The sequence below is a fragment of the Solea solea genome, chromosome 1 (genome assembly GCF_958295425.1).
Source record: "Solea solea chromosome 1, fSolSol10.1, whole genome shotgun sequence".
Taxonomy (NCBI): Eukaryota; Metazoa; Chordata; class Actinopteri; order Pleuronectiformes; family Soleidae; genus Solea; species Solea solea.
This window is the reverse complement of record NC_081134.1, coordinates 41,090,415-41,117,905: the sequence shown is the minus strand read 5'-3', so window position 1 is coordinate 41,117,905 and position 27,491 is coordinate 41,090,415. Positions and strand designations below refer to the sequence as shown.

At 40.6% G+C, this 27,491-nt stretch overlaps 1 protein-coding gene across 1 annotated transcript in view; it reads right to left on the bottom strand.

Annotated features, from left to right (window-relative positions):
• ofcc1 (orofacial cleft 1 candidate 1) overlaps positions 1-27,491 on the bottom strand; it is a 66,842-nt gene that overhangs the window by 27,441 nt on the left and 11,910 nt on the right. The window contains exons 9-14 of the mRNA XM_058625742.1: positions 26,617-26,938; positions 21,676-21,767; positions 19,740-19,885; positions 7,613-7,861; positions 4,596-4,848; positions 4,008-4,171 (exon numbers count right to left, since the gene is read on the bottom strand). Coding sequence (XP_058481725.1) covers positions 4,008-4,171; positions 4,596-4,848; positions 7,613-7,861; positions 19,740-19,885; positions 21,676-21,767; positions 26,617-26,938 — 1,226 coding nt within the window. The remainder of the gene's footprint in view (positions 1-4,007; positions 4,172-4,595; positions 4,849-7,612; positions 7,862-19,739; positions 19,886-21,675; positions 21,768-26,616; positions 26,939-27,491) is intronic.

Sequence of the window (27,491 nt, the reverse complement as noted above, 5' to 3'; positions counted from 1 at the left end):
TTGGTGTAAATGTGAGCTATGACCTTCATGATGAGGCCCAAATAATTTCTTTTAAGTATAGGGGTCACCATAGCAACATGTTTAAACTCACAGAATGCATTTGAACGGAATATTTATGACAATATGATCATGGTGGTGTGCGTGTTTGAGTGGGAAACCCACATTAAATCCATATTGCAAAAGAAAATGTGCTTATACACTACATATCATTTCATTCATTGGTATTTGTAAATTAACTCTGAACAGCATGCTGCTGTATATGCAAAGTTTATTTTCTTCAACCTTTTAATCGTTTGGGTTTGAACTGCCCCGTTAACAGTGGTGTTTATTAAGTCACATTATGGACAGAGGTGTAAAACGCAGCACACGGATATGTATTTTGCAGCCAATGAATAAAGACTTCCTAAAATGTAATTAAAAAAGGATAACAGTCCATTCTATCTATACATATAGCCTAAGGCATTTTTTTTAGAAATAGGTCACGCTCTGTGTCGGAGACCCTTCCTTGCAGCCAATAGGAAAATGTAACCCATAAAATTATCATCCTTGCTTCAGCCTCGTGGCCTACATTCAATACAAACCCGAGTGGCGGTTGAGTGGCAGAAGTCATTATTACGAGCTGCTGTTTTAATATTGTCCATTTAGCTGGAGCCCGATAAGCGTCCCGCTTACTGAAATTAGATGGCGCCCTCTCATCTGCCGCCAATCTCCAACTGATTAATTCAATAAGGCTTTTCTTACATTTTGAGCCATTAATGGAATTTTGTCTCATATTAGGGTGAAAGAACACACCTTTGATAAATGCTGAGTTACATTGTGCAGTCATTTATTGCCCACACTTTTTACTTTTTACTTCCACGGTACAAAAACTGATATTTGTATAGCTCCTATATTGTATAAAGTTTAACATTTCTTTTGATGATATACCAGGTATAGGTGCTGTATAAATACCATGGAAATCAAACAGGTGCATGTTTTTTTGTACTGTTTTTTTCTTTTGTTTCAAAACTACAAATATATCTGGTTGCATTTCCATTTGGACAGAAATTAACACACTAGTAAATGGGGAACCTTTTGGCTGCAAATGTGGAATCAACAGAACAGTGTTGTTAAAGTCTATCCTCCTGTTGCAATGCAGTGCCATTTTCCTGTGTTCAATAAAATGCAGAAAAAAGTCAATGTTTGACTCAACAGTTTGCGCAATGCATTTTAAATGAGGCTGGAATATTCTGTTTTGTTCTAAAGGCTCAGTAAAGAAATCTACTAAAAAATTAGCTGTCTGTGTAAAATCACAATACAGACCTCACAAGTAAAATGCTTCAGCATGGCTGACCTTAATCTGCAAGACACGAGTGGAACACACAGCATATTAAGATAGAGCACCACGTATATGCAGTCCATTTCAGTATGTATGAAACCTGTAGTGACACCAACCATGCAAAACATTCAGCCTAATCGGATAATGTAAGGGGGTTAGATGTTCACGCTATATCCGAACACATATAACTTTTGAATTAGAAACGCTTTCAATTTTCAGAGCAGTTGCAGAGTATGCCGTGTTGCAAAAGAAAAAAACAGTGCGGTGCATGTGTGTGTTTCTACTCGTCTAATAACTCTACATTGTGTGTGTGTGTGGTTCATGCATAGCTGCAAAAGTAATTCCATGCCACTAAAAATCATGAAAGTGGATTAGCATTTGTTTTTATCTTCTGTTGTTTTATGCTTTTCTGTGGATGGATGAGAGAAAAGAGATGGTGGATGTTGTGGAACGGGCACAAGGCTGTGGGGATGGAGGGAGGTATTTCTGAACGGGCGTCTGACAACGGTTGGCTAGTGAGAGCCAGATTGATCCTCACTGACGGACTGTCCCTACAGGCCGCGTCGATTAAAAAAACAAAAAAACATATATTAATTCATCACCTTTGCAGCTTGAGCTGTGCCACAATGAAGGTCAGACACAGTGTCAGAGGTTAAAAAGTAATATGACATTATAAAGAAAGAAAATAATCACATGTAAAACCCAAACTTTTAATGGGAACGTAGATGCATTCATTCATTTTCCACAATACAGTTCTAGCACTTCTCAGCTCAACTCTACTTATTTGTTGTTTGCTTTTCCATTATCTGTTATCTTGTGCTATTTTCTTGTACCTTTTAGTACTCTGGCAATGTTCCAAGCAATAATAAAATGTGACGTCAACACACTGCCGACCTCTGATCAGCACTGTACTTCTGTCATATTTTAGTTCAGTGACAGGAAGTACTGAACGATTCGGTGAACAAATCTTTTTAATTAACTGATTGTAATGATTCAGTACACTGAAAGTAGCTGCTTTGCTCGTCAGTAATTTGTGTTTGTGTCACGTATAAAACGATGCCATGGCAGTTTCGTGCAGCCGTGCTATGATGTTGAGGAGCTCCTCTATAGTAATGGAGAACGACGTGCCTGATATCAAACCGAGTAGAGCCGAGCTGAGTCATGCTAGAACTGTGTAGTGGAAAAGCGCCATACGGTTCACTGCAGTCTCGCTTTACTAGCATAGCCTCTGCCTTCCCTCCATCTGTCGTGATGTCACTCTGTGTCACCACAGACATGGAAACAAAACAAGACTATATTGACAGAAAAACACACATAAAGTCTAGTGTGGAGCTTATAGGCTTAATTGTGCAAACTCATTTGTCAGTGGTTTGAATATAATGGACATTTGTTTATATGTAAAAGTTACACACTACGGCTTTAAGATATACAACCTGCACAGATGCTTGACAGATGCCAATTGGTTACTTTAACAGTCAAACCTTTCACTTCTTAGTAGCTCAACAAAGTGTTGGATATGTGTAGCTGCTTCAATATTTGTGCTATATGCAGTCAACATACAGATAAAGTAAGACCCTGTCCACTGTAAAAGGAACTTGATGATTTTTACCACCCTTTCTGGAAAAGACTGCCCATCTGTTTACCTGTTGTAGTACTTGACCTTTACTACCTTGAGTTGTATTGTTAAAATACTTAAACCCCATATCATTCTTAGTATTTAACCCTTAATCTTAAATCAAGTCTTTCAAGACATGACTTTGATATTGTTCAATGTGAAAAAACTGGTAAATATTAACATGCACTGACATAAACTTGATCTAGACAAGTAAAGTGACATTAATTCTTTGAGTAAATAAAACGTCTATCTTATGTTCTTTCCTCTGTCCCATTACTTGTGTGCATCGAAGGCACTTTGGTTTCCTTAACCAGCTTATCACAATTACAAGTAATGTGTTTTATATTAGCAAGAGAGTTGTAGGGACACCAGAGTAATATCTTCCAGTTCCTTGAAGGGTTTCTCCTAGATTAAAAGTACAGTAGGAAATCACTTCCTGAAAGTAATACTCTTTTTGGTGTGTGACTTTAAATGTTATCCTGCTAAGCTGCAAATATTAGAAATATTGTATTATATCTTATTAGACATGCTTTATCCTCATATTTATATGTTTATGTGACTTAGTGAGACATTTGGTTCATTTATACTCAATAACATTATAATTTTATATTAGCACAAGGTAATTTGTTTAGTAGTGCGCGTCACGTTTGACCAATCACCTCTGTCAAGGATCTTCGCCAGTTGATAGTACTCCTTTGTGTGGGGCTGCTATTTGACTATGGATGGAATGGAACTTGGCCGTTGGTGTATAATTTACTGATAACATATATGTGAAACAGAATCACTGTTAACCTTTTGTAATAACCCACAAGCATCGCTGTAACCTTTGACACCAGAAGACTGTCTCTGTATCTGTGAGAAACTCAATGAAAACTATTCTTACTGAAATTTGCTATTCAAAAGGAGAGACTGTCTGTGACCTTGGCCTCATTGCAGTTATATAGTATGCTGGTGGAGGAAGGGATGGATAAGCACATACGTACTATACTGTTCCTCATGTGTACACTCTGTTTCCTATTTGAGACAACGGAGTGTCTGTTTATACGTGAGTCGCCATCTTTCTGTGTGTCTCACCTGAGCAGGTAAATGCTGAGGATGGTGATGGAGAGCAAAGAAACCACCGCATAAAGGAATAGAGTGAGGACTACTCCCGCTGCACCTGATTGGTCAGTTCGATAGAGGTGCCAGTAAAGCTTGGCTGCATCACCCACTGGTGTGTCAGGGCTGTAGATGAGATGCTGAGAAGACAGAACGATGACAACGTATGGAATCTAATCTGATTTGAAAGAAAGGAAGTTGACAATAGTGAAGATAAACACGTCATGCTGCAACGTTTTAGTTTTAAATGGTGGTTTAGCTGGTGGTCCCATCACTTCTTACTTAAAAGAAATGAATAACAAAGACTAACAAACCAGATTTTGCTTGATTTCTTAGTAATTACTACAAATTCAAGCCATTTAAATGAGATTTTATTGAATGAGAACTGTGAACATGCAGAATCACTTCAGTCCTCCACATTGACACAATCTAAAAAAGACACCCATCTATCCTCACATATTTTCTCCTCCCACCCCTTTTTTGTAGTTTAAAGTCACTTTGCCAAGATAAAGTGAACTCCTATTTAAAGTGCACAAGTGTCCAAGCTATTTTTAAGTGACTTACCCCAAGGACGGCGTCCACTGCAAAGACTGCCAGAGGGTCGAGGACTGTCCACACTCCCTGAGCCATGATAAACTTTGACGTGAAGGAAGGGAGTGAGCCAAATATCTGTTGACAGCCCCATCTGATCAGAACCAGCAGGAACGTTAATGCGTTCAAGGTCAGGGGACCCACCACCAGCATCGCCAGCTCCTCCCAGATGTGGAGCAAGGAACTCTGGTACACAAGCTCCACTGTGTGTGCGTGGAATTGGAACCTGGCAAGGGAGGGAATGCAGGCGAGAGATGTGCATGTGGGCAGACTGTGTGAATTGTGTGCATGTGTCAACGCGAGTGACGCATATTTGTGTTTGTGATGCTTTGCAGCTCAAGGGCAGCTATATCCAGCAATTCTCACACTATGTTATATCGTTAATGGTTGATTCAATCACATTTAATTAGTTGAATGACGATAAACATTATAATTGGTTGTTTTACCAGTTTGTGCTTCCTTATTTATGACATTGGTTTCATTTAATATGTATTAGAAGCTAATTTATAATTTGTATACATATTAATTAAAGGGAAACGTAAAAAGAAAGTCGCAAAATCCGTCTGACAGACAGACAACTCTAACCCTAACCCACAAGTAACTGTATTAACACCTATGCTGTTCAGTGGCGGAGCTTTTTCAGGCCCCCTGTTGTATGTGAGGCTCCCCATTCACAGCAAGCCTCATGAATTTCTTAATCTTGCCATCAGTCAAGAGGAGGTAAAGCCAGTGGTGGGAGAGGAAAGGTCCAGTTTTTGCTCATTAATTTCCATCTGATTTGCTCCAACAGTCGAGCATCTCAGATTCTGTCCATTAATCTGACAGTAAAGGTCCATTGCTTTTTTATCTCAGGCAAATCTGTTAAATGTTCCACATGTAAGAATGTGAAGCAATTTGCATGTGTTAATCTCCTCTTTAGCGTCTATGTGTGAACATGGTCCGCTCTGATTGGTTAGAAAACACCTGAGCAGGAATATACGACCAACTTCATGCTGTGTTTGCCTTATTTCACATCAGCTCCACTGGGGAATCCTTACAGCCAGGAGAAAAAGAAAATCCACTGAGTTTGGATATCCGAAGAGGAGCACTGCCTAACTAAAAACAAGACACATGCTTTAATCAGCAGTTTGCTGAAAAGTTGCAGTGACTGGGAAAAAAAACGTTAGATTGTGCAGAATTACAGGGATTAGTTGATTTTTTTTTTTTTATATTGTTGCAGTTGCCTATTTATTTTAATATGTCTTACAGTTCAATTAAAAGGAAAAAAAGAAGATCCCTTGGAGAGAAACACAAGCTATAAGATTTGGCTGAGCCAGATTGACTGTATGAGGCCCAGTGTGTGCACCAGGGGCACACCTTCAGGGCAGATTTGTTAAATTATCACTGATTTTAGTTGAAATAGTTGTGGGTGGAGCTTAAATACAGGCTTAAATTCACTTCAGTGGCTGCATAATTCCATATATGTATATATTACATTTCTGACATTTTTTTGGTGTGAAGAATCAGTATAGTTAAAGTGATGTTTCTCATAATTCACTCGCTGATGAATAACCTGAGAGTATTTGTTGCAGCTGAGAACACGACACATTCCACTGTAACCTCTCCAACCACACTTGTAACCTGATAATGAAGTTGCTGATAAATGACCATAACCAACGCTATAGTAATTCACTTTAGTTTTATGTGCATTTGTGATTTGTGGCATGCATGCTTCTACTGTAGTTTTGGTTTATTACATTTCAGTAATGCAGAATATTGATAGTCTCTGAACAAAATGGCCTGCACCCTGAAGTGCAGTTTGGTGGAGTCACAATAAGGCAATAATTTTGAACACTGCACTGGTACGATGCTTTAGACTGTGGAATTACTGCTTTTACTTGTTTCAGAGAAAAAGAAAAAAGAAATAAAAATGACTTTTAAGGTTACTGCAGCAATATGGGGTCAGAAGTGGTGTCTGCTGATGCACCGTAGGAATATTAAGAGACTGAGGTGGCGAGAGAGTAAAATAATGCCATCACATCAGCCACTCTTAATGTCACTTGGTCTCTCTCCACCACCATATCTGGCCATTGTGTGGAGAGAGAGAGAAATGCTCGGAGGGAGAGCAGCAGATTTGGACATGTGGAACATGTCATCCACATTGACCCCCTCTGTTTTCGCATTTTCATTTTTTTTTCCTCCACCTCCCATCCACCCCCTCAGTCCATCCCCTTTTGTTCTTTCAATTTGGCCGTTTTGTTCTATATCTGCCTTCCTCTATCACTTTCCGTGATTTAATGTGTGATGTTTGCACCCCACATGTTATTGTAATAAAAACCTGCCTGCATGCATGTTTGCAGCCAGCTCGTTTTTATAGTGATGAATTAAATCAGCACCATATGCTATGCTGCAATGTGATTTAGCAGTTCTGTAGTACTTTATTGCCATTCATTATCAATGCTGTGTACCAAATAATAACAATAAATTCCTTCCAAATAATGTAGCCTTTTGGGGCTTAATGCCGTGTGGTGAAATCAACAAACTCCTCCAAACAATGGTTTGTTAATATCAGGAGAGTCTTGTAAAAATGTTAACGGGGGGATTCCAAACCGATGATTTGGGCGTATCTAGTGAGTGTGGGTGTGTGTGTGTGTGTGCTGGACCCCCTTTTCCTCTCCTTGCCCCAGTCCCCTCCACGTCCCATTTCACCTCCTCCGTAGTTGGCATTTATGTGTTTCTGAGCTTGCATGTAGGTCTGCTGAGGTGCGTGTGTGTGTGTGTGTGTGTGTGAGTGTGTGTGTGTAAATGTAATTTGCCGATATGCTTCAACAATCTACGTATGTGTCTGTCCTGCATGTAAAGGGATTTATGTCAGCTCTAATGGGGCCTATGTACAAGACAGTCCGCTCTGTGTTTGTGCATGTGTATCCATATGCTCCACGCCACCCATACGTACATATATGTGTGTGTGTGGTGTGTGTGTAGGGCGATATCAAAGGAAGCAAACTCACTTGTTGACAGGAACTGCTATGGCCTGGAGGTAGAGCCACTGGCTGCAGTAATGCAGGTAGAGCCTCACAAACCACATCAAAGCCATCAGCAGCATAATGAGGCTGAGCTTTCGAACACAGCCACGCCAGCTAGTACGCGGCTGTTGCCCCAGCAACGGCAGGCCAAGGTCGAACGACAGCATGTGGAGGGCCAAGCGGGCTCGATCGGACAGACACGGGGCACGGGTACCAGGTCCTGTCAGTGCTGATCTGTTAAAGGACACAACATAAATGATAGTGTTTTTTTAGTTAAATTTTTTTTTTACAGTTTCATTTAAATCTACAAATTTTCAGTTATAAAACGACATTAAATTGATATACAAACACCTACATTGTATTTACATTAAATACACCCTCGCAGGCATAACCGTGAGACGCCACGCTAGATCTAATGACAAGATTTAAGGATTTAACGTTCAGGTCTTTGTATTACACATAGTATTTAAATTGATGAATGAATCACATTCACATTAAAGGTGGGAGAGTGAAGTATTCAAACTGGCACACACACACACAGCACACACAGATAGGAATCCCTTCCAGCAGTATTCGGCTTCCCTTAGCACCTCTGCCTCCTCTGTGCCGCCCTTTGTCAGGTCTGCTCAACTATTCTCTTTCATACAGAGGGTACAGATGGAAAAGTGGAGGAAAGGAGAGAGGAGAGGAGAGGAGAGTTTAAGAAAATGAATTTTCATATCCAAAAACCTTTTGCATACATTACTGCATAACTGTAACACAGTGTGTGAAGCAAATTAAAATGTACATATAGTGTTACAATGTGCACAGACCTATATGTGCATGATATTTTGCACACATTAACGCAAGCTGACACCGATGACCCCTATCCTCTGGCTGACAATAATTAGACCACGGCTGTAAAATAGGTGTATACAGTAGAGATTTGGTTAGTATCACAGACAGTGACTTAAGGCCATTGCCTGTGGACATCCCAGTGTCTTACCACTGTGTCCCAGAACAAAGTTATAATTCACTTTGTAGTGTGTATCTAGGGAAAATGATACACTGCCTAAAGACAGAAAACAAGCGAGAGGAAAGAAAAACAGAATCAGTTGTATTGCTTTCTCCTCCTCTGTCCAAATAATTAGGCGAGACTTACATCAAAATGCAGCATTGTTTTTTTTTTGTTGTTGTTTTTTCTGCCGTGCTTGTATTGCTGCTGAAATACAAACAGTACCCACAGTTGCATTTAAAAAACACAAAAAAAAACTATACAGATAGTAATAATTGCTCTCTCTGTGAAGTGTTAAATTATTTGTAATCTCTCTTATTGGATGCACATAGTTCAGGTCTCACTGTAAGCTAAGACTGTGAGATATCTTTCATTAAAGTCAGTTAAGTCAGTCTTGTGATTGAGATTTTAATACATATTTTATATCCATTCTGTATATTTTACGTTTGAGGTCAGTGAGATACTGTCTCTTTATCTTGAGGTCTGGCTGCTATACCTTTTCCAACTTATTATTTCCGTTGCCTCAGTGATCTACTCTTTATGAGATGGTTTATACAGGACTAAAGACTGACGAGAAATGTTTACCACTGCATATAAAGTGTATTATATATTTTCTGTATGAGTTCAGTGAGATATACTGTTCATACGAGGTGATGCTCGCAAAAGGGAGGTCAGGAGAATTACATTGCATCCATTTATTTCTCATTTCACATAAGCTCAGCTGAGGACACTGGAAAAGTTGAATGCTATACTATTAATAATCTGTTACTCTATTAGCAAGCAGTATGTGGTGTGAAAACAAACTATACGCTGGCACAATGCTTCCTTATTAAATGGGGGAATGCTGCTTATTCTACTTTTTTATTTGACTTACAATATGTATTAAACACAAGAAATACAGTTAATTAGCACCCCATATAATGTCAGTTTTATACTTTTAACTAGATATCATGCCCATAGAATTTTCAATAGGATTGACAGGAAAAAAGAAGAGAGTTTCCTGTTCTTATTCCTTATAATGACATTTGGAACTTTCCCACAGTTCCACTATATTCTGTCATTCCGTCTCTTTATCTTGCAGTCTGTATGCTACCTTTTCCAACTTATTATTTCCATTGCATCAGTGATAGCCTCTTTTTCAGATGGTTCATACATGGCTCAAGACTGTCAAGAAATGTGTTGTTTTTCTCAGATTACTGCGGAAAAGCGAAAGCTAATTTTACTGCGATAGTGTGTTAAGTGCATTGTTCCAGTGTTGCATCGGCCCGATGTAAAACCTAAATGTGTTCCCGCATCTGTCATGATTGTGACAAAGGCACTTCCCTTCTGTTCCCGAGCTTTATCGCGACGTGTTTCATTGTGGGGTATAAAACTGCTTTCCGCTTGTCTGCAAAAGTGGAATTTCCGAGTAGACAAAAAAGCAGTGTGTCACAGACATAGACAAGATGCTCTCCTGTCAAGTGGCATTAAAAGAAAACGGCAAATCCAACGTGATGCCCCTCTCTCTCATATAATGAAGATATTGATGATGCATGAAAGAGGAATATTTTTTAGATATCTTCACGCGGTGTCCTCTTCCAAAAAGTAACATGATGTGAAATCTGTTATCACCACTGAATTGATTCCATTATGGCTCCTGCGATTACAAAAGTACAGTACAGGGAAAGGAGGGAAAGGCTGCGGGTGGAGTCGTGGGCTTCTTTATCTTCCAGGAAAGGAGGATGTTTCATTCCAATATCACAGTTTGTCTCCTGCACAGCTGATTGCATGTGGCATGGCGACCGAGAGATTAAACTCATAATGTCAACACGCGTGCATTGACACATAATACTACATTTGAACTGCAGTGGATTTTTTGTGTGGAATCGAGGCCAGAAGCTGTTTCCTCAACATCTTAATTCTGATTTGTTGTTTTGCTTATTCTCTTGTCATCAAAGCACATTGCAAAAGGACTCATCATCCACTTTAAACCTAAGCAGACTGCGCCAAGGCCTGTAAATCAGTTGTACGAACCATCTTCTGGACCGCGTTTCCCACACTGTGTCCCGATATGTTGTGAACCATGACAACAAATAGCTGCGCTCTTAAAAAAAACACACCAATGAAGAGCAACCCCTGATCTGTATTAAACCTTTACGATGGCATGGGTAATGAGAAGCAGGGGGAGAGGAGAAGAAACGTGGAATGTTACATTTTAAAAAGCAGATTTACTGTGAGAAGGCTCTAGGGCCGATGAGAGTGAAGGTAACTCTCTGAATCCCTCTGCATAGTCCTAATGGCTTAAACCCTCCAGATTAAGGCCACTTAAAGTATTGGATTTATCCCTTTATTTGGAGGATTATTTTCTGTCACTTTCTTATTTTGAGAGCCACCGGCATTGTTTATAAATGTGCCAAAACCACATATCATGTCCCACATAGTGGGAGAACGGCTTGCTGTTGGGGAAATAGAGAAAGAAAACAAATACAGGCTGAAAATAGACTTAAAAAGATTGACAGATAACATGAGTGTTTCCTCAGTGGCCCAGATGCAAAGAGGGTTGTGGTGATTATGCATGTTTGATTGTCTTAGGTGTCGAGAGACTGAAGATTCTTTGTTCGCATGTCATTTTGGAGAATGCTGATTGAAATTTGTCAATCAACTCCTGCAACACACAGAACAAACATTCACCGTATTCTTTATGTGTTATTAAGTCATATATGCTATAAACTTTGTAATAACAAAATGTGCACACACTTCACGGTTTATGTCATTACTGAAAGCTGTAGTATGTAACTTTTAACCCTCTTATGACCATCAAGATAATGATTTTGTGGCTGTAGTATTGTCAAAAAAATATTTTTCCCACGATAACTTTCATTTTCGATATCTGGCAGTTATTCAACCGTTTAGGGATGACGGTGCTGAGAAGCTGACGCCGCAAACGTGTGACGCGCTGGTGTCTGTGATTGGACTGTCGTTCTGCAGAAGTCCTGAGGGCTACCATAATGACAAGTATATGGGCGCAAAACTCTATTTCTCTGCTTTCAAGAATCCATCCATCCATCCATCTTTTACCGCTTTATCATCCATGTGAGGGTCGCGCAGGGTGCTGTGCCAATTTCAGCTGACATAGCACGAATGCCGGGTCACACCTTGGACAGATCGTCAGTTATTTTTCTAGTTATCACAAACAGTCTAGGAGTTACGGTAATGAGAAATACGCACGCCGAATCCTGTCAGCGACGACAGGAACGGTCACAGAAGGGTTAAATCATGAACCATTTCATTCAAGAAAGAATAATTTTGATTAAGCCTATCAGCTTCACATGCCCCGCTTTCTGTTTCTCAGTGAAGCAGTGTTTTGGTTTTGTTTCTGTGCATTTTACATCACGACTGATGAAGGGAAGGCCGAAGCATAAAGGCTACGCTAGTAAAGTAAGATGACGGCAAACTCGAGTAAGAGAATATGGTTGGAGTACGGGCCTATAGAGTTGTCCTTTCAGAAAGAGCTGCATGAGGCATGGGGTGGTAGCAATACTCGCAGCAGTTACATACTGCAGCTTTAATCACATATTACACTTTACATTGGAGTTTTGATGTAGGGAATACAAACCATACCACTGCTATAATGACATTTACACTATATATATCACAACAGGTGCGTGTATAGTCGAGGCAGTAACAGGTTATCCAGTGATACACATTTGATGATGCCTCTAGAAAGCTGTTAGATGCATTGCAAGACTCCAATACATAAACTTCTTCATAAACTCACACACACAGAGCGACTGACCTTTACAGAGCTGCTCACAATTACCACATTCAACATTTTACCATGTGCACTGTCTCGTATTGTCGTTGTGAATATTTGCGCGTCTCAGTTTTGCACACTGTGCTCTGATTACCAGTCTGTGTGCATTCTTTTACAGACACGGTCTGCAGGTTTCTGTTTGTGTATTCATACATTTAACTTTAACTGCCTTTTTGTTGCTGTTACAAAGTGACTGGCATGTAAGCAGGGTTTTAAACACTTGGGGCAAATATGTAGGGAAATTTCACACAAGTGGAAAGCACAAAAACCTGCTTCTGCAAGATGTAATAAATGATAATCGCCGGTCAGTGTACTGGTCTGATTTTCCAAAGCACCCTGAATGTGTGTGTGTAAGTGCAAAGAAACAAGTGGGCAAGAGCCTTATGTTATGCCTTGAAGACATTCAGAATTTTATAAGTTTTATTTCTATTATTTCTATTTCTGTTGTGCTCTCCCTCCTCACCGTCATAATTGTTCCAGGAAAAATTACCTCACCATTGTTTACAGAGACCCTGGCAAAGCAAGAAGACACATAAATGAGTTTTACTGATGATATGGGAGTAGAGTGGCAGGTATTTGGAGTGCAGTTAAAAGAGAATTATGGAATTGTGACTCAGCTGCGCAACCAAAGTCCATCAGCATGTCATTAAACTCGTATAACAATGCATGGCCAAATGATCAGAATTATTTGCTGACAGGGAGTGGAGGAGAAGCATAATCAGAGGCAGCGAAAAAAAATATGTTCCACTTAATTAGGAATCCCTGCTTGACTAATAGTTGGCTGCTCATTTTTACAACGCAAGGAAGGTTCTCGTGTACAGGAAGGCACGGGGAAAAGGCCACGAGTGCTCTGTTGTTGATCAGCTCAGCGTGCGTGAGATGCAATTGTTGCACTGAATCTCAGCCTGATTTAAATACATTGATGGCTGCATAACATTTAGCCACAAATCAAGCGATAGATGAACAGACATTAGGGTCAGCACTGGTACAGGAGTAGCCCACAATGTGGAGTCAACCAAAACCAAAGGTTATTAATGCAGGATGATGATATTCTAGGATAATGTGTAAAAATTGTGCATTTTTATTTAGCTTTTGCTTTTGATATTAAATAAGTCGTATGATTGTTTTCTAGCTTTGGACAACAGCTAGTTGTTTCCTGTTTTTTTTTCTAGCTGAGCTAATCAGCTGCTGACTGTAATTTTATACTTTACTGCACTGATATGAAAGTGATATTGATTTATCCCTGTAGTAAATTGTGAACAATTTCAATCGGCAGAAAGCTGATGACTCATTACTCTGCCTATTACCATATGGCCAAGAACAAGACAAGCACATTATCATGATACAATAGTCAGAGACGATGATGAAATAGTCCATTCTCATATCCAAACACGTGGTTATGAATGAAATTTCTCCAATACAATTATTTTTTTCTCTATTCATCGTTTGAGCTGTCGGCCAAAGAGCCGTCAGTCGTCCAGCAAAGCTCTGGCCAAACAAATCCCTCTTGCAAAATGTTTTCTGGCCTTCTCACACACCTTGGAATAGTTTAAATGAATACATGAGGTAGCTGTTTCACTGCCGTGCAACATGTGGTGTTTTTATGGAGCGCCTGACTTAGCACAAGAGGGGATTAAAACATGGAAATGGCAGGTCCCTTGGTGCACCATAAACTAGGGTGGAAACAATTCAAATGCAGATGCACCTGGGATCAGCGAACACACAGGGACTTCCCAAGCACTCATTACACAAACTGTTACTTCAACTACTCCTTAACAATAAAGAACAGGTTGTTTTCTTCTCCATAAAGCTTTTTTTTCTTTCTCTGGGCACTGAGAAAAACAGAAAATATTGTGCAAGTAAACCTGCAACAGTTGAATGTCGAGTGCAGGACAAATAATAAGTGTTCAAGGGGAAATCTATCCATTCATCAATTTGGGTGAGGCGTACAGGGAAGAGTGCTGCACAGGCTGCAGAGTATGGGCCTCCAGAGAGTTGCATCAGTATTTAAATGGATTTCACTTCTCTGACCTTGCCTCATTACTGCAGGACATTGTCACCAGAGAGATAGAGACACAGGGAGAATGAGGGAAGGGTGGAAAGAGAAAGATGGAGAAAATTACACGCAGAGAAAGTGAGATAAGGCAAAATTAACTGGTGGAAAAGAGCCAGTAATTATGAGCGGGAGAGGCCACGTGTTATATTCATATATGTATGTAGAGAGCAATTAAATGAGTTATGGATAAAAAAAAAAAGAAAGGTGGGGAAAAAAAAGTTTATCTGTGCCGAGACATAAACAGAAATCCAATGTCACATAGAAAACACGGTATCTGCAGCTCTTGAATCCATCTCTCTGTTTCTGTTCTACCAATAAATACAAAATGTAATGAGCCTCTTAACTTAAACGTGCTGATTCCTCACGATGTTGCCAGAATGCACTGGCACTCTCTTTCCTTCACAAACCATGTGTCTCCCTGTTCTTGTTTTCCTTTAAGGCAGCGAGATCTTAAACATATTCTAAATGTTATTACACTTCTGCTGTATCGCCATGTCCCTGTACTTTCTTTCCCCAATTAAAGTCATTCTGCTGAGGCCTGGGAAAACACTGAAGTATGGGTTTGTTTTAACACTTATGTTAAAAAGTCCTGCAACCTAAATGACCTCATATAGGTCACTTGTCCCCGTACCTCTTGATGTGACCTCTTAAGGGCGTAACAAACGCAGGCGTACCAGATATTTGTTGTCATGGTAACAACAATTTGACCTGTGTGAGTGTAGCTACCAGCAGCGGGACCTCTGCAGCGGGACTGGACCTCTGTACTACTGGTGACAACAATAAACACATTGATGTTATGTTGATGTTAATCTGATGAAGGGAACAAAAGATCGTGGTTTGGGTTAGTTTTTCTTTTGTTGTTGTGGTTACAATAATAGAAGATGTGACATGGATCACACGGCGCTTGTGTAAATAAACATTGTATCTCATCAGTGACATTATTAGAGCCGTCTGTGATATTTTCACAAAGGTTCATATTTATTTGCACAAGGCACAGTATATTAGCGAATGTTTGTACTATAGTGCATTAGCTAATATGCATCTGCGTGTGCAAATCGACGTCTGAAATGTCGGGGAGTTGTTTATTGACTTTTGCCTTCTTTTTCAGATGTTTATGTCAGAGTGATTACAGTTGGAAAAAAAAGAGGAGTGTGAGGGAAGTGTCACCTCTGGCCTCGCTCTGTCTCTAACACACACACACACAGAGTTGCTGTCAGGTTTTTTTTTTTCTCCATCCGAACCCCTCAAACGATACATAAGGGTGGGAAAGACATTTGTTTGACCCGGACCACCAATGGGACCGCAGTCAGCTCTGACTGACGCCCATATCACTGTAGATTAACCAGTCATATTGCAATGTTAGCCTGTCAGGGAGCTGACAGCTCTGATTTCCATAAAGGAAGCAACACGTTGATTGTGTGTGTGTGTGTCTGCGAGATCAGAAGTGACCTAGGGCAAGTCTGGCCACACAAAACCCTAACATGTGCACTCGGTCGCGGTAGCCAGGGGCCTCTCTTTCAAACATGCTCGCAGTAACACTGCATGCACACACACATTCTCCTTCCTTCAGAACAGGAAAGAGCCCTGGGAAGCACTGGAGACCAAGGGGTGACCAGCACTGCCATCTCCACCCACCTCTCCTACCAGCATTACATCAGAATTGATTGACCCTTGCACTGAGTTGTGATTCGGAGCTGCAGTGTGCAGGGGATTGACAGTCTGGAACTAGCTGTTATTTCAGGTGCTTTTCTCTCTCTTTGCAACTTCTTTCTCTGTAGCACAAGGAATGTCTTTGCAGGGTGTACGGTATCAACGCTTTATCGAGAAAATCCTGTGCAGTGTTTGAACCCGTGTAGACAAGCAGCCCCCCGAATAATATAACTAACTGCTAATCTCGCTCCTGCGCACGTATGCAGACTGAAACAGATGGAGGGCACAGAGAGATAGAGAGACAGAGACACACAGTGAGTGAATGCTCTGATAGGCTTGGCTGGGGGAAATGGGTGCAGAGGAACGTTGGTCCCCAACGAGGCGAGCTAACTGGGGGAAATTAGGTCAGTGTGTTCCCACTGATGCCACAGCAAGACAGACTGTGTGTGCGTGGCAGCATGTGTTCATGTGTGTGTATTGCAAGTGCACCAATGCCAATCTGCACCACTACAGCAACATACTGTGCACGCCGATGCATATTTGTGTACAGTGTTTGCAAATATTAGAATAAAGATGATAATTACTTTCACCAGTTACTCTGATCCAAACTCACGAAAAGTGATGAGAACTCACTTTAACCCGATTTCTAAAACTGTATTTATTTTGACATATCACTCGTCTAATTTAAACACCGGGGTGTAACAATTATGACATCATAATCAACAACAAAACGCTTCTGAGTATGAAACAGACGAGTAAAGGTTAAGTGACGAATCCCCAAATGGCCCTACACTCTGAAAGCTTTGGGGACACATGGGATCAGTCCTGCAGTCTGTGGCCTCAGGAGGATGAGTTTACTCTGCCGTTCCACCTCCATACAAAGCTTTGTCTTAACTCTTTATCTCTCAGGCTCTCTTTATGTCTCCTGATCAGGACAAGTCAAACATACTATAATTGATATGAGATTTAGGGGGTATATTTCAGTGTAATTAGAATCCTGATAATTGGACTAATTAGACCTAATTGCTGTGTGAGAATGACTTTGATTAAAACACTTTTTTCTCTTCAATATCGCAGTGGAGAAAAAAAAAATGCATAGGTGACATTGATGAGACAAAATGCTGAGGCTAATTGACAAGGATCATGGATGCATGAAAAGGCGCAACACAAGATGAACTGTTTTCCTAAAAAAAAAAACATGAATACCAATTGCTTAAAATTTGATGGGGTGCCGTGTGTAGAGCACAACTGAAATATAGCTCTATAGTGTAAAACTAATTTATTTTGAGTATAGGCTGTGTTTGCTGGGAGTGAACACATGATCCAAAGGCATTAAATTGGCCCTATCGAATTACAAAACCCATATTGAATCAGGTGCTTTGATTTAGCTCGGTGTTGCTCTGTGAGAGAAAAAAAAGAGCGGTAAAGATTACATTGACATCAAAAAGCTGGAACGTCGGCAGGAGACTTTCATGCATGTTCAAACAGACAGACGGCAGCATAGGAAGTCTGCAAGAGAGAAAGAAAGAGAGAAAGAAAGTGATCTCTGTTTTTTTTATTTGCACAGAATAGATTCACAGTTGCCCATTCTTACAATAACGGTGAGTTATGTTATCTTCCTCTTGTTTTGACATTATAGAACAAGTGCTTTAAATGGAGCGAAAAGTAGAATAAATGAACAGAAACTCATCCTGGCAACAAAGCAACAGATGTTCAATATTCATTTTCATGTGTTTATGAATTAATATGTTTGATTATTTTTATTTTTTTGACAAACAAGGATTGTATCCATTTCTAATAATATTTAGCATCTATTATTTCATCCTTTCCTTTCCTAAAACATAGAAGGTGTCTGAGATTCATGTGCTTGTCCTAATGTGGAACTTGCTCTGCATGGAGAGTGACATTTATAGATCTTTTGAGTCCAAAATGTTGAGCCTGTTAGGACATCAGCTTCAATACATTCATTTATTTTACATGTTGAATTAAGTCCTCTTAAGAGTGACGTGATGTGGTAATGAATACATACATACAGTACATCAGACTATTGTAAGGAGTTCATCTTATTGATTCGGAGTGTTCGTCTCATCTGATTTGCACATTGTGTTTAAATACCCTGTGAAAATCTCAATGAGCTCAGTCTCTCATGGCTCAATAGATGGCAGTAATATCCCCCAACCACTGCAGTGTGAATAGTCATCAGCAGGTACATAGAGACACATACACACACACTAGAGTAGAGCTGGAGATGGCACGATCATGTCAAATAATAAATAAATAAAGTCAAAGCCAAAATGTGGACTGTATCATTAGAATGATTTTTTTTCTGCTTGGGTGAGAGCCTGGAAGCCACCTTTTAGCTTAGAGATACTGGAAAGCATGTGCTTGTTAAGATGCAAAAGAACACCAGGCAACAGCTGTGTCTCCACCTCAAATACAATCCTTCCCTTCAACTGACACAGACCCGACTACTGCTCCGAAGTAAAAAAAAAGTCCCACTATGAATAATCGTGAAAACCATTTAATTATGTCCCTTTTGTGCGCAGCCTACATGGGTTCTGTGTTTCGTTTTGTATTCACTTTCCCTCCAGATAGTCTCTGTGTCGTCATTTATTGGCAGGATACGCTGGTAATCATTTGAATTCCCCAAGTATGTTCAGAAGATGTCAGGGAGTAGTCTCTGATCTTGTTTAATATGTGACCAGCAGCTATAAATTACCAACTCCCAGAAATTGAGGAAACATGGGTTCTTTTAAGTCTCCAGGGAGCGACTCTCTCTCACACATAGACTCCCTCTCTTTATTCCCCAAACTACCATGCAGTAGTGTCCATGTCCCCTCCCCTTAATTTAGTTGATGCTCAAATAAAAACAAACTTGTGTGACTTTTTTTTAGGGGAGGGGGATTGAAATTAGCAATTTAGCTTTCAGCCTATTTTGATGCTGTACCTTGTTACATTTATGCTTTTTAACAAATATGGCCAAGGTGTTCAGAGTCCTGTTCTTCCTCCTTTGTTTATATTTCACACTTTCATTTTTCTCATTATAAATCAAATGCTTTAAGCCATGGTGAGGCTGGGGGGAAAAAAATTATTGTAACAAATATCCTTTGTTTGATTTAGTTTTGCTACTTTGTGTGATGTTTTATTTTATGTTATTTTTCAAAAGTGATACATGAAAATAATTACCAAATAGGATATATTCATAATATATAATATAATCCATGCAGTCCAAAGGGCTAAACAGGGACAGTGACCTTTTTAATTATAAAATAAATAAGATAATGTCTGGAAGAAATTACCTTATTTCCCTTAAACTTTAATATTATGTCCCATTTTTTCACGACACGCGGCTCCGGAAATTACTTTACTTGTGACTTTCATGTCAACACATTAACATTAAGCTGTATAAAATTAAAGCTGGAGCAAATAAAATCTTGATTTCCCTTGAACGTTGTGTGACTGCTGCATCTGCATCTGCACGGAATGAGTTCTGGGCTCACATTGTTGTCAGCGTCTGTCTGGTTGATGCCATGCACATCACTGTCACCAGTTGTCGCCCAGGTCTTTCCTGTTTGAATTTTTGCAAGGCTGAGGCAGGATAATGAGTGGTGAGACTTACTGTAGGGAGAACGTATACTCCTCCATCTCCTCAGCGGAGAGGTTCTCCACTGAATGCTGCATCTTCTGTTTGTCTGCCTGCCGAGGCGCTACGCTGCTGCTGCTCATGCTGGGGCCGCAGCTATTTGTCTTCTTGATTGGCTTCTTCTGTGAGGGGCAGAAATCGGGGAGAACACATGCGGATGTCATTTGTAATCAAAGCAGGAAACGGGCCTGTGAATTTATCTTGGGGGATGCACACGGTGACAGTGACAGTGTGCGTGGCACTTTGGAGCCTCTCCTATATCTCAGCCGTGCCTCAATTGACACGAGACAAGAATGACGGCAAAATCACATACGGCACGCCATCATTCAAGCTGAGTTCATTTGGGAAATGTGTGTACAGTGACGGTGGTGTTAAATATGTGATATTTGAGCAGCTGGCTCTGTTTTTTTTCCCCACACAAGTCGTTTACTGTCATCATTATAAACACAGTCAAATGGAGTTAGGAAGTAGGGTTTTAAATATTTCACCAAGGTACTCGGGTGCCGATATTATTTGTTAAGCCGCCAACATGTTAACGGCTTGCTTTCCCTGGCCCTGTCAGTCCCGCGTGTGTTGCCCTTGGGTGGGCTTAGTGCCTTTCTGCTTGAAGTTGTGAAATACTCACTGATGTATGTTAATGAGTTCCACAGTTGGAATAAGCAACCTCTCTCTTTCTTCCGCCCCTATGTCACTCTAATTCTCTCATTTATTCTTCTTTTTTTCTCTCCCTCCTTGCCTTCTCCTCCATCTCCCTCGCTCCTTGTCTCTCTGAGATAAACTAGGCCTAAGAAGTAGTAAATGGGCAGAGCTCCATAAAGGCTCCATCAGTTTTCATAGGGCAATCTTTGCCAAAGCAAGCTTGGATTCCAGAGTGATGATCACAATAAAAAGGTGGAAAGGAGAGGGAACGAAAGCAGGGAGAAAAAATGCCCGAGATATATAAACTGCAAAGTTCTCCGGTGTCTCCTCACAATAAATTTAATGCAATACCTTAAGAGCAGATTCTGTATATAGCTGGATTCCTGCCCTGTGGGCAAAGTGGTCGCCTGGAGAAAATTCATTTTAATTAGGCCTGCACTGCAGGTTGAAGGGTTGAAATCTGATCCCTAGCACTCCCAGGCTGGGGCAGGTTGGAGATCACTCCACTTAATCATTAGACAACTGGGTTTCACACCACGACATTTGACAGATTTAGCAAGGTTTTAAAGATAGGGCCAAGAGGAGATGAAGGGGGAAAAAAAAAAACACGGTCTACAGAGGCTGCAGAGAAATAAAACCTCATATCAACAAACTCATTTATTTAACAGGTCATTCACTGATTAATGGCGGTGTGAAGAGCCCTCTACATCAGTAGAGGGAAGTTAGTAAGAATAAAGACTGGGAGGGACAGAGGAGAAGAGGCCGGAAGAGAGGAGGTCTGTATGTGTGTGAGACTCACTGTTGTTCACAGGCTTCTGAATACCTCAAGAGTCAAACCACAACAAAAGGCCACAGAGGAAGCACAATGGCAGGGACAGACTAGGAGGCAGCGATGTCAGATCATCAGCATGCAGAGTAATTTTGCAATTATTACTTCAAAGTATGGCAGGTAACATGCAGACTTTGATTAATTTGGCTTAAGTCCTCTGTAGCGCAGGAAGAGGCGTGTTTAAAGTTACTTGGAGAAAAAAGAAAGGAGGCCTGCTGGCATCACTGATTTCACAGAATTCGAGCTCCTCTGGCTTGACAAGCAGATCAAAACGGGCTTTGAAGGCTAAAAAATACCTGTTAGTGTGAAATGTATTTTGACAAATCTTAGATAATAAGCCAGGGAGGTGCGAGTTGGGGCTGTAGAGAGGGCACAAAAAAGGGAAGGCAAAGGGAAAGCATTCTAAAAAGGGTGGGAACACTTCCCAGGAAATCAAACTGTTACCTTGCAGTGAGTCCCACCCTCTGTTTTGGCTCTGCACGCTTCAGCCTTCTCTCTTGCATTTCCAGAAATCGCTCCTGAAGAGGAATTTTTCCCTGCATCCCAAAAAAAAAGAGAAGCTATGTCTAGTGAGTGAAAGACAGGCACGTTCAGTTGAATAATATTTAGAATACACTATCCAAATTGACTTGAACTGTTGAAACTGCTATATGGAAAACAACTGTTTAATTGAAATCATTGTTTTTGAAATATGGAAAATAACTTCAGATTAAAAAAAATAAATGTCTATATTATGAAATTATGTAACATAAAATCTAAATTGACCTGAAAAATCTGGGTTTGTTATAACAGACATAACAGATCAATTCAAACTGAATAAGGAATATATTGTTCATACAGTGTATATGCCTGTACCTTTGAAGTGCTTATTTTTCTAAATCCTCACCCTCATTTTATTTCTCTCTCTTCTTTTTTTTTCATCTCTATCTGTCTCACTTTTTTTTATTTTTTTATTTTTTTTTATTTTGCTGTAATTTAAATGGTAAGCGGCCAGATGTGTGTCTCATGCTTGACGAGTCAGGGATCTGCATTATTTAGCATATTAACATTCACAGAATTTAAAAAAGGGTTCCTGCGTTGCCTGAAGGTTGTAATTAAGTAAACCTTAGCTTGATACATGGAGAGAAAAAATCTCACCGTGTGAAACTTTGTTTCCCCCTGTGGAATGAGTCACTTCTATAGAATACATATGAACAATCTTTGCTGTGATAAAAATGCCTTCTTTCTTTGGAATTAGGTTATTAACAGTAACCCTGCAACAACTTGTTTAAGTTACAGAGTGTGGTCACTGGTGTGAAATCAAAATCTCTTCTCACACAGTTATATATTTTTAATTTTCTTCACCCCTTCCTTGATGGTAAACTTGCAGTATAAAGCAATATTTCTGCATTTTCATGACTTAACATTATGCAACACAATTTGTTGTCAGTGTTAAGATTCTTCTAATTATTTTGTTTCAATGTTGTTTCTAATATATAAACAGATTATAAAGTAAAGGGAGAAAGTGACATTGGCCTGCAGCCGATGTAGTTTTTTAGTCACCTAGAAATTAAATTTAAGGGATTCAGATTGTATATTTTAATCTGAAAAGAACAATTCTGTCATTTAAGGTAAAATCCATTATTTAAGGTATTACTAAAATTGTATTTAAAAGTACATTTGAGCAAATATTACATTACAAAGTTAATCCTTTTTTTTTGCAGACAGTCAGACCCAAACAAAGCTGTTGTGCCAGCTGCATTTGCACATACACACACACACACACTGCAGCTTCTATTAGTAACCGCAACTCAGACTTGGACCACCATGCTTTAGACTGTATAGCTACACACACACACACACACACACACACAATCATTACACAGGCCTCGCTTGCTAATGGGCAGACCACTGGAACCACAATGAGTGCGGAGGCAGCATCGACAGCTTCGACAGCTGAGGGCTACGTCCGTGAACTGAGAGCGCTAGAGCTGCCACGACTCCAGCCTCTCCGGGCACTCAAGGCCAACAACAAACTCCTTGTTATCCCCTGCGCTCTGAGCTGTGTTAAGACCAGCGCACACACGCACACATACTCATCCAGTGCGTACACAGCATTGATGCACCCACACATAGAAAGGCATAAAAAAAAAAAAATTAATATTGCATACATGCACAAGCATTTTCCAGAGAGGGAGTGTAGAGTGTATACCTCGCAAATGCATAACCTAACAACTCAACACATCTCTTTTTTTTTCCCTCTCTCTCTCCTGCTTACACGCAAAAACAGGCCAAGGAAGGAGAAAAGCCTGAGGGCTGTAACGCTGTTGAGATCCTACCCACGGGATACTGGTGAGACGCAACCGAGCTGAGATGGCGGTTCTTGCTCACCTAGGTCCCTAATTGCCTGATGACTGGTCCAAAGTTCCACAAGAAGCAAAGGTCAGTGACTCACAGTTTACCTCTAAGCCCATTTCCTGTGTTAGGATCGTGCGTTGAGGGTGCTGTAATTGCACTGGATATTAATGACAATAACAGGCGCACAAGTTGGTTGCATTTTGAAAATCAATAGTAACCTTTTATCTTTGTAGGCAACTGACTCTCAATTGTGTTTGCCTTGTTTACTACTTTCGCTGTGAGGGTTCACATGTGTATCTCCGCAAACGGGCTTCAAAAGGTTGAATCCGGACATTGTTGAATTAATTGGCAGTGGAGTGCAGAGAGTGACTGATTGAGAGGGGATGACGTAACACTGTGGTTTGAAACTGATGACTAGGACCAGCCTAGAGGGGATGACATCGTGAAAGTGCAGGGCGGCGCTCCAAAGAAGAAATTTGATGAGGAATCCTCCAATTCACCATCTGTGCCCAAGGGATGGATGTTAAAATATATATATATATATATATATATATATATATATATATACATGAAGCAGTGATACAGTATGGCAGAATCATCGGCGATCATGGTGATCCAGCAGTAACGTTCATTTAATGTAAAAGGTCACTTAGCCCAGCCTGCCTAAAGCAAATTCAAAAAGCCAAACGCAGTCCAATTGGCTTGGACAAGTCAACTCAGGTAATTCGGAATTATTATCACCCAATGTTCAGGTAACGTGGAACACGAAAACATCAATGCACCTTCATTAGAGAACCTGTCATTTATTATCTCGGATTGGGATGTCAGATTTTGTCCTGTAATAGACACCTCACCATTCACTGAGAGTTTTCAATGGAGATTAATTAATTTAAGGCCTCAGGAACACAAACTTCCAGTCTTACTGTCAAACTCTGCTGTGTGGACATCGTTGCAGTGACAGGAAGTCTCCATGTACTTGTCCCGATTCCGAGACAAATGGGTAGTGACGAAAATCCCGCCACCACACGCACAGAGAAAACAATCTCCACACAGCACACATTAGAAACAGAGGGGCATAAAATGGGAAGGAAATGCCTGAAACCCTCAGACTTGACGGAGCACTGAGGAAAAGGGGATAATTTGCTCTTCTTTTCCTCGCTGAATTGGATTTCCATTTTTGGCTAAGTTAAGGTTGTCTGTCCAATCCCTCGCTTCAACCTTCCCATAATCTCCCCATCTGAACACCATAATTCACTCCAGAAGTAATGCAACACGAATGGATCTGTATGCAAATGAGGCACAGACGTCAGGTTGGCTTAGGGAACAGCATGGATGAGGTGTTCTGCAGGACACCTTTTGATCCATTATTTCACTTACGGATCAGGTTCGCTTCCCCGGCAACCTCCTCACCTGGCTGCGATGATGTGTGTCCATGACGTCGTCGACTGTGTGGGAGCCTGAGCGTGCAGCCATGTGTGCGTTAAAGAGACCTGGTACCTTTTTGCCTTGTGGGGCAGAACATAAATCTCCCAATCGTGAGTGACTCCCTCCCTCGCTCTCTTTCTCTCTGGAAAGGCAGTCAGTTTGTTGGGGACACTTCCCTTGTGGGCGTAAGGATCTCTATGGGGGGTCACAGGTCAGCCGGCGGAGGAAGCGACAAGCTGTGAAATGTAAAAGACCAATTTCTTCCACATGTTTCAGAGCTGGGAGAACACTGCCAAGCTGTCAGCCGGCATCATGTTTAAAATGGGCCAGGGTGCTACCCAGCAGACCTGTCACAACTCATTTGTAATTAAAAAGCCTGTGTGATGTTTAAAGCAGAGCACCCCAGAAACTTTTGAGGACTGTTAAATAAAGATGAGCTGTGCATGCAGGAAAAAAAGGAAGAAAAGAAAAGGAAAAAAGGGGTGAAGTATTAATAACAAAGTCAGTCATCGTTGCGGCAGATCAATGCCGAATGAGACCGTATTTGATTTCTGGCTGTGGATATGAAACAAAACCTATATGTGTGTTTTAAAACGTACATACAATGATGATTAGCAGAAGTCATTAGCCAGCTCCAGATGTGGTTACAGTTGTGGCGTGACCTTTGCATGGCAACGTCATCACAATCTTTCTACTGAGCATCTGATGGTCTATTCTGGATGAAGGAGTTTATCCCAGCATTCACAGGAAGGAAAACAAGGGAGCAGCAGTCCATGACAGGACTACGATTCTCTGATATAATCAGATTCACTCCTGAGAATGAAACCAAAACACTTTGAGACACACACATGACTTTGTGTTCTAGAGGAAAAACAGAAGATCCAAAGGAAAAGTTCACAGTCTGGCCTGAATTCTTACACCGCTGCTATGTCAACAGATGTCCAAATCAGTATTTGAACTGCTGTTTGTCTTGTGCATCACACTTCATATAACCATTACGAATAATGAGACAGCATCCTGTAACTGCCGAAGTGCTGCATGCCAGTCAGTGGAGGTCAATCACACAAAATAGAACAAACCTGCTCGGTATGAGGATACAAAACAAGTATTGTGTCTCTGAAATCTATACAATTGGGCAATGTGGTGCTTGCAATATTTAACAATATGTTAATACAGTATCATACAACTATATAAAGACATAATAAAAACATAATAAAAAAAAAATAAAAGGCAGTCATTTTTATCTGCAGGATGATGGATTTGTGTAAAGTGGGTGGTGCCGTTTGTGGTATCAGTGAAATCAAAAAAAGTATCAGTTGGCTCCTTTAGTGTTTGTACTTGCTGTTCAAATATTTGCTTTAACCAGCACGCATGTTACGTGTATCTGTTTTTGTTTTATTTTTACATTCAATCAAACTGAGGAACATCCCGTTTGTTTGATGTAATCTGTCTGCGAAGCCAGGCCTATTGTCTCTTACCAACCCTCCCCTGGAGCACATTCACCTCAGCGCAGAACTGCTCTAAGTGACACCTGCCATTCTTTTCATCCCAATGCTGGTGACATTCGGGTGACATTTTCTCCCCACTGTGTCATAGTTGGGGGTTTAAACAGTGGACCCCTACCTGGAAGAGATGAGGAAGAGCAAGCCGAATCAGCTGACAGGTGGAGAGGAGACCCCCGTTGAGAATATGCCACACCGGGCTCTCCTGCCCTGCTGCTGGGGCCTGCGTGTGGCTGTGGTTGGGGGTATAACTGGGACTGAGGATGAATGGACTGAGCACAGAACTGAGGTGGCGATGATGGTAGAGACTGCAGTGGCAATTGGCTCTGGCGTTGGTCATGACATACCTCAGGTTGGGGCATGACAAGAGGGTTTGCAGGGGGCAATGTTCCAGTGTTGTTTTCCTCTGACCTTTTGGACACCCCGGTCGGGAGCCTTTTTACCTGAAACACAACAAACATGGAGGGGGTACACTTGTCTATGTGTGTTAGAGGGCCACATATGGGTTCAGTAAACATTAATATAACCTCTGCATGTTAATGTCATCAGTAGTTATGTTCATAATATTCCAGTGGATCGCCGTTGTTTGTAGGAGAGCAGCATGTGTGCATAATTAGACTGCAGGTGTTAGTGATCAAGCTGCAGACAAAGCCAACTATTAGTAGCTGTCATAGTGTGTCATAATGACATAAAATAATTCAATTAAGACCACAAATGTGACTGGTATACATGGTGCACATGTGATTCAGAAAAGATGTTCAAAAATACAGTTGTTTACATGCATCAGAAATCAAAGCAACTGTAGACAACTGTGATGATAATACAAACAATATGTCACAGTCAGAGGGACAAATAAAGAGACAAACCTAAGACAGAGAGCTTTGTTCTGGCTTTTAATTCAATTAAGATGTTTACTAATCTAATCAATGCATCCGGTCAAATGCATCCAGAATGGCTGGGGAAAGATGTGTTTCTTGTTTGCTCTTGTTTGCTGTT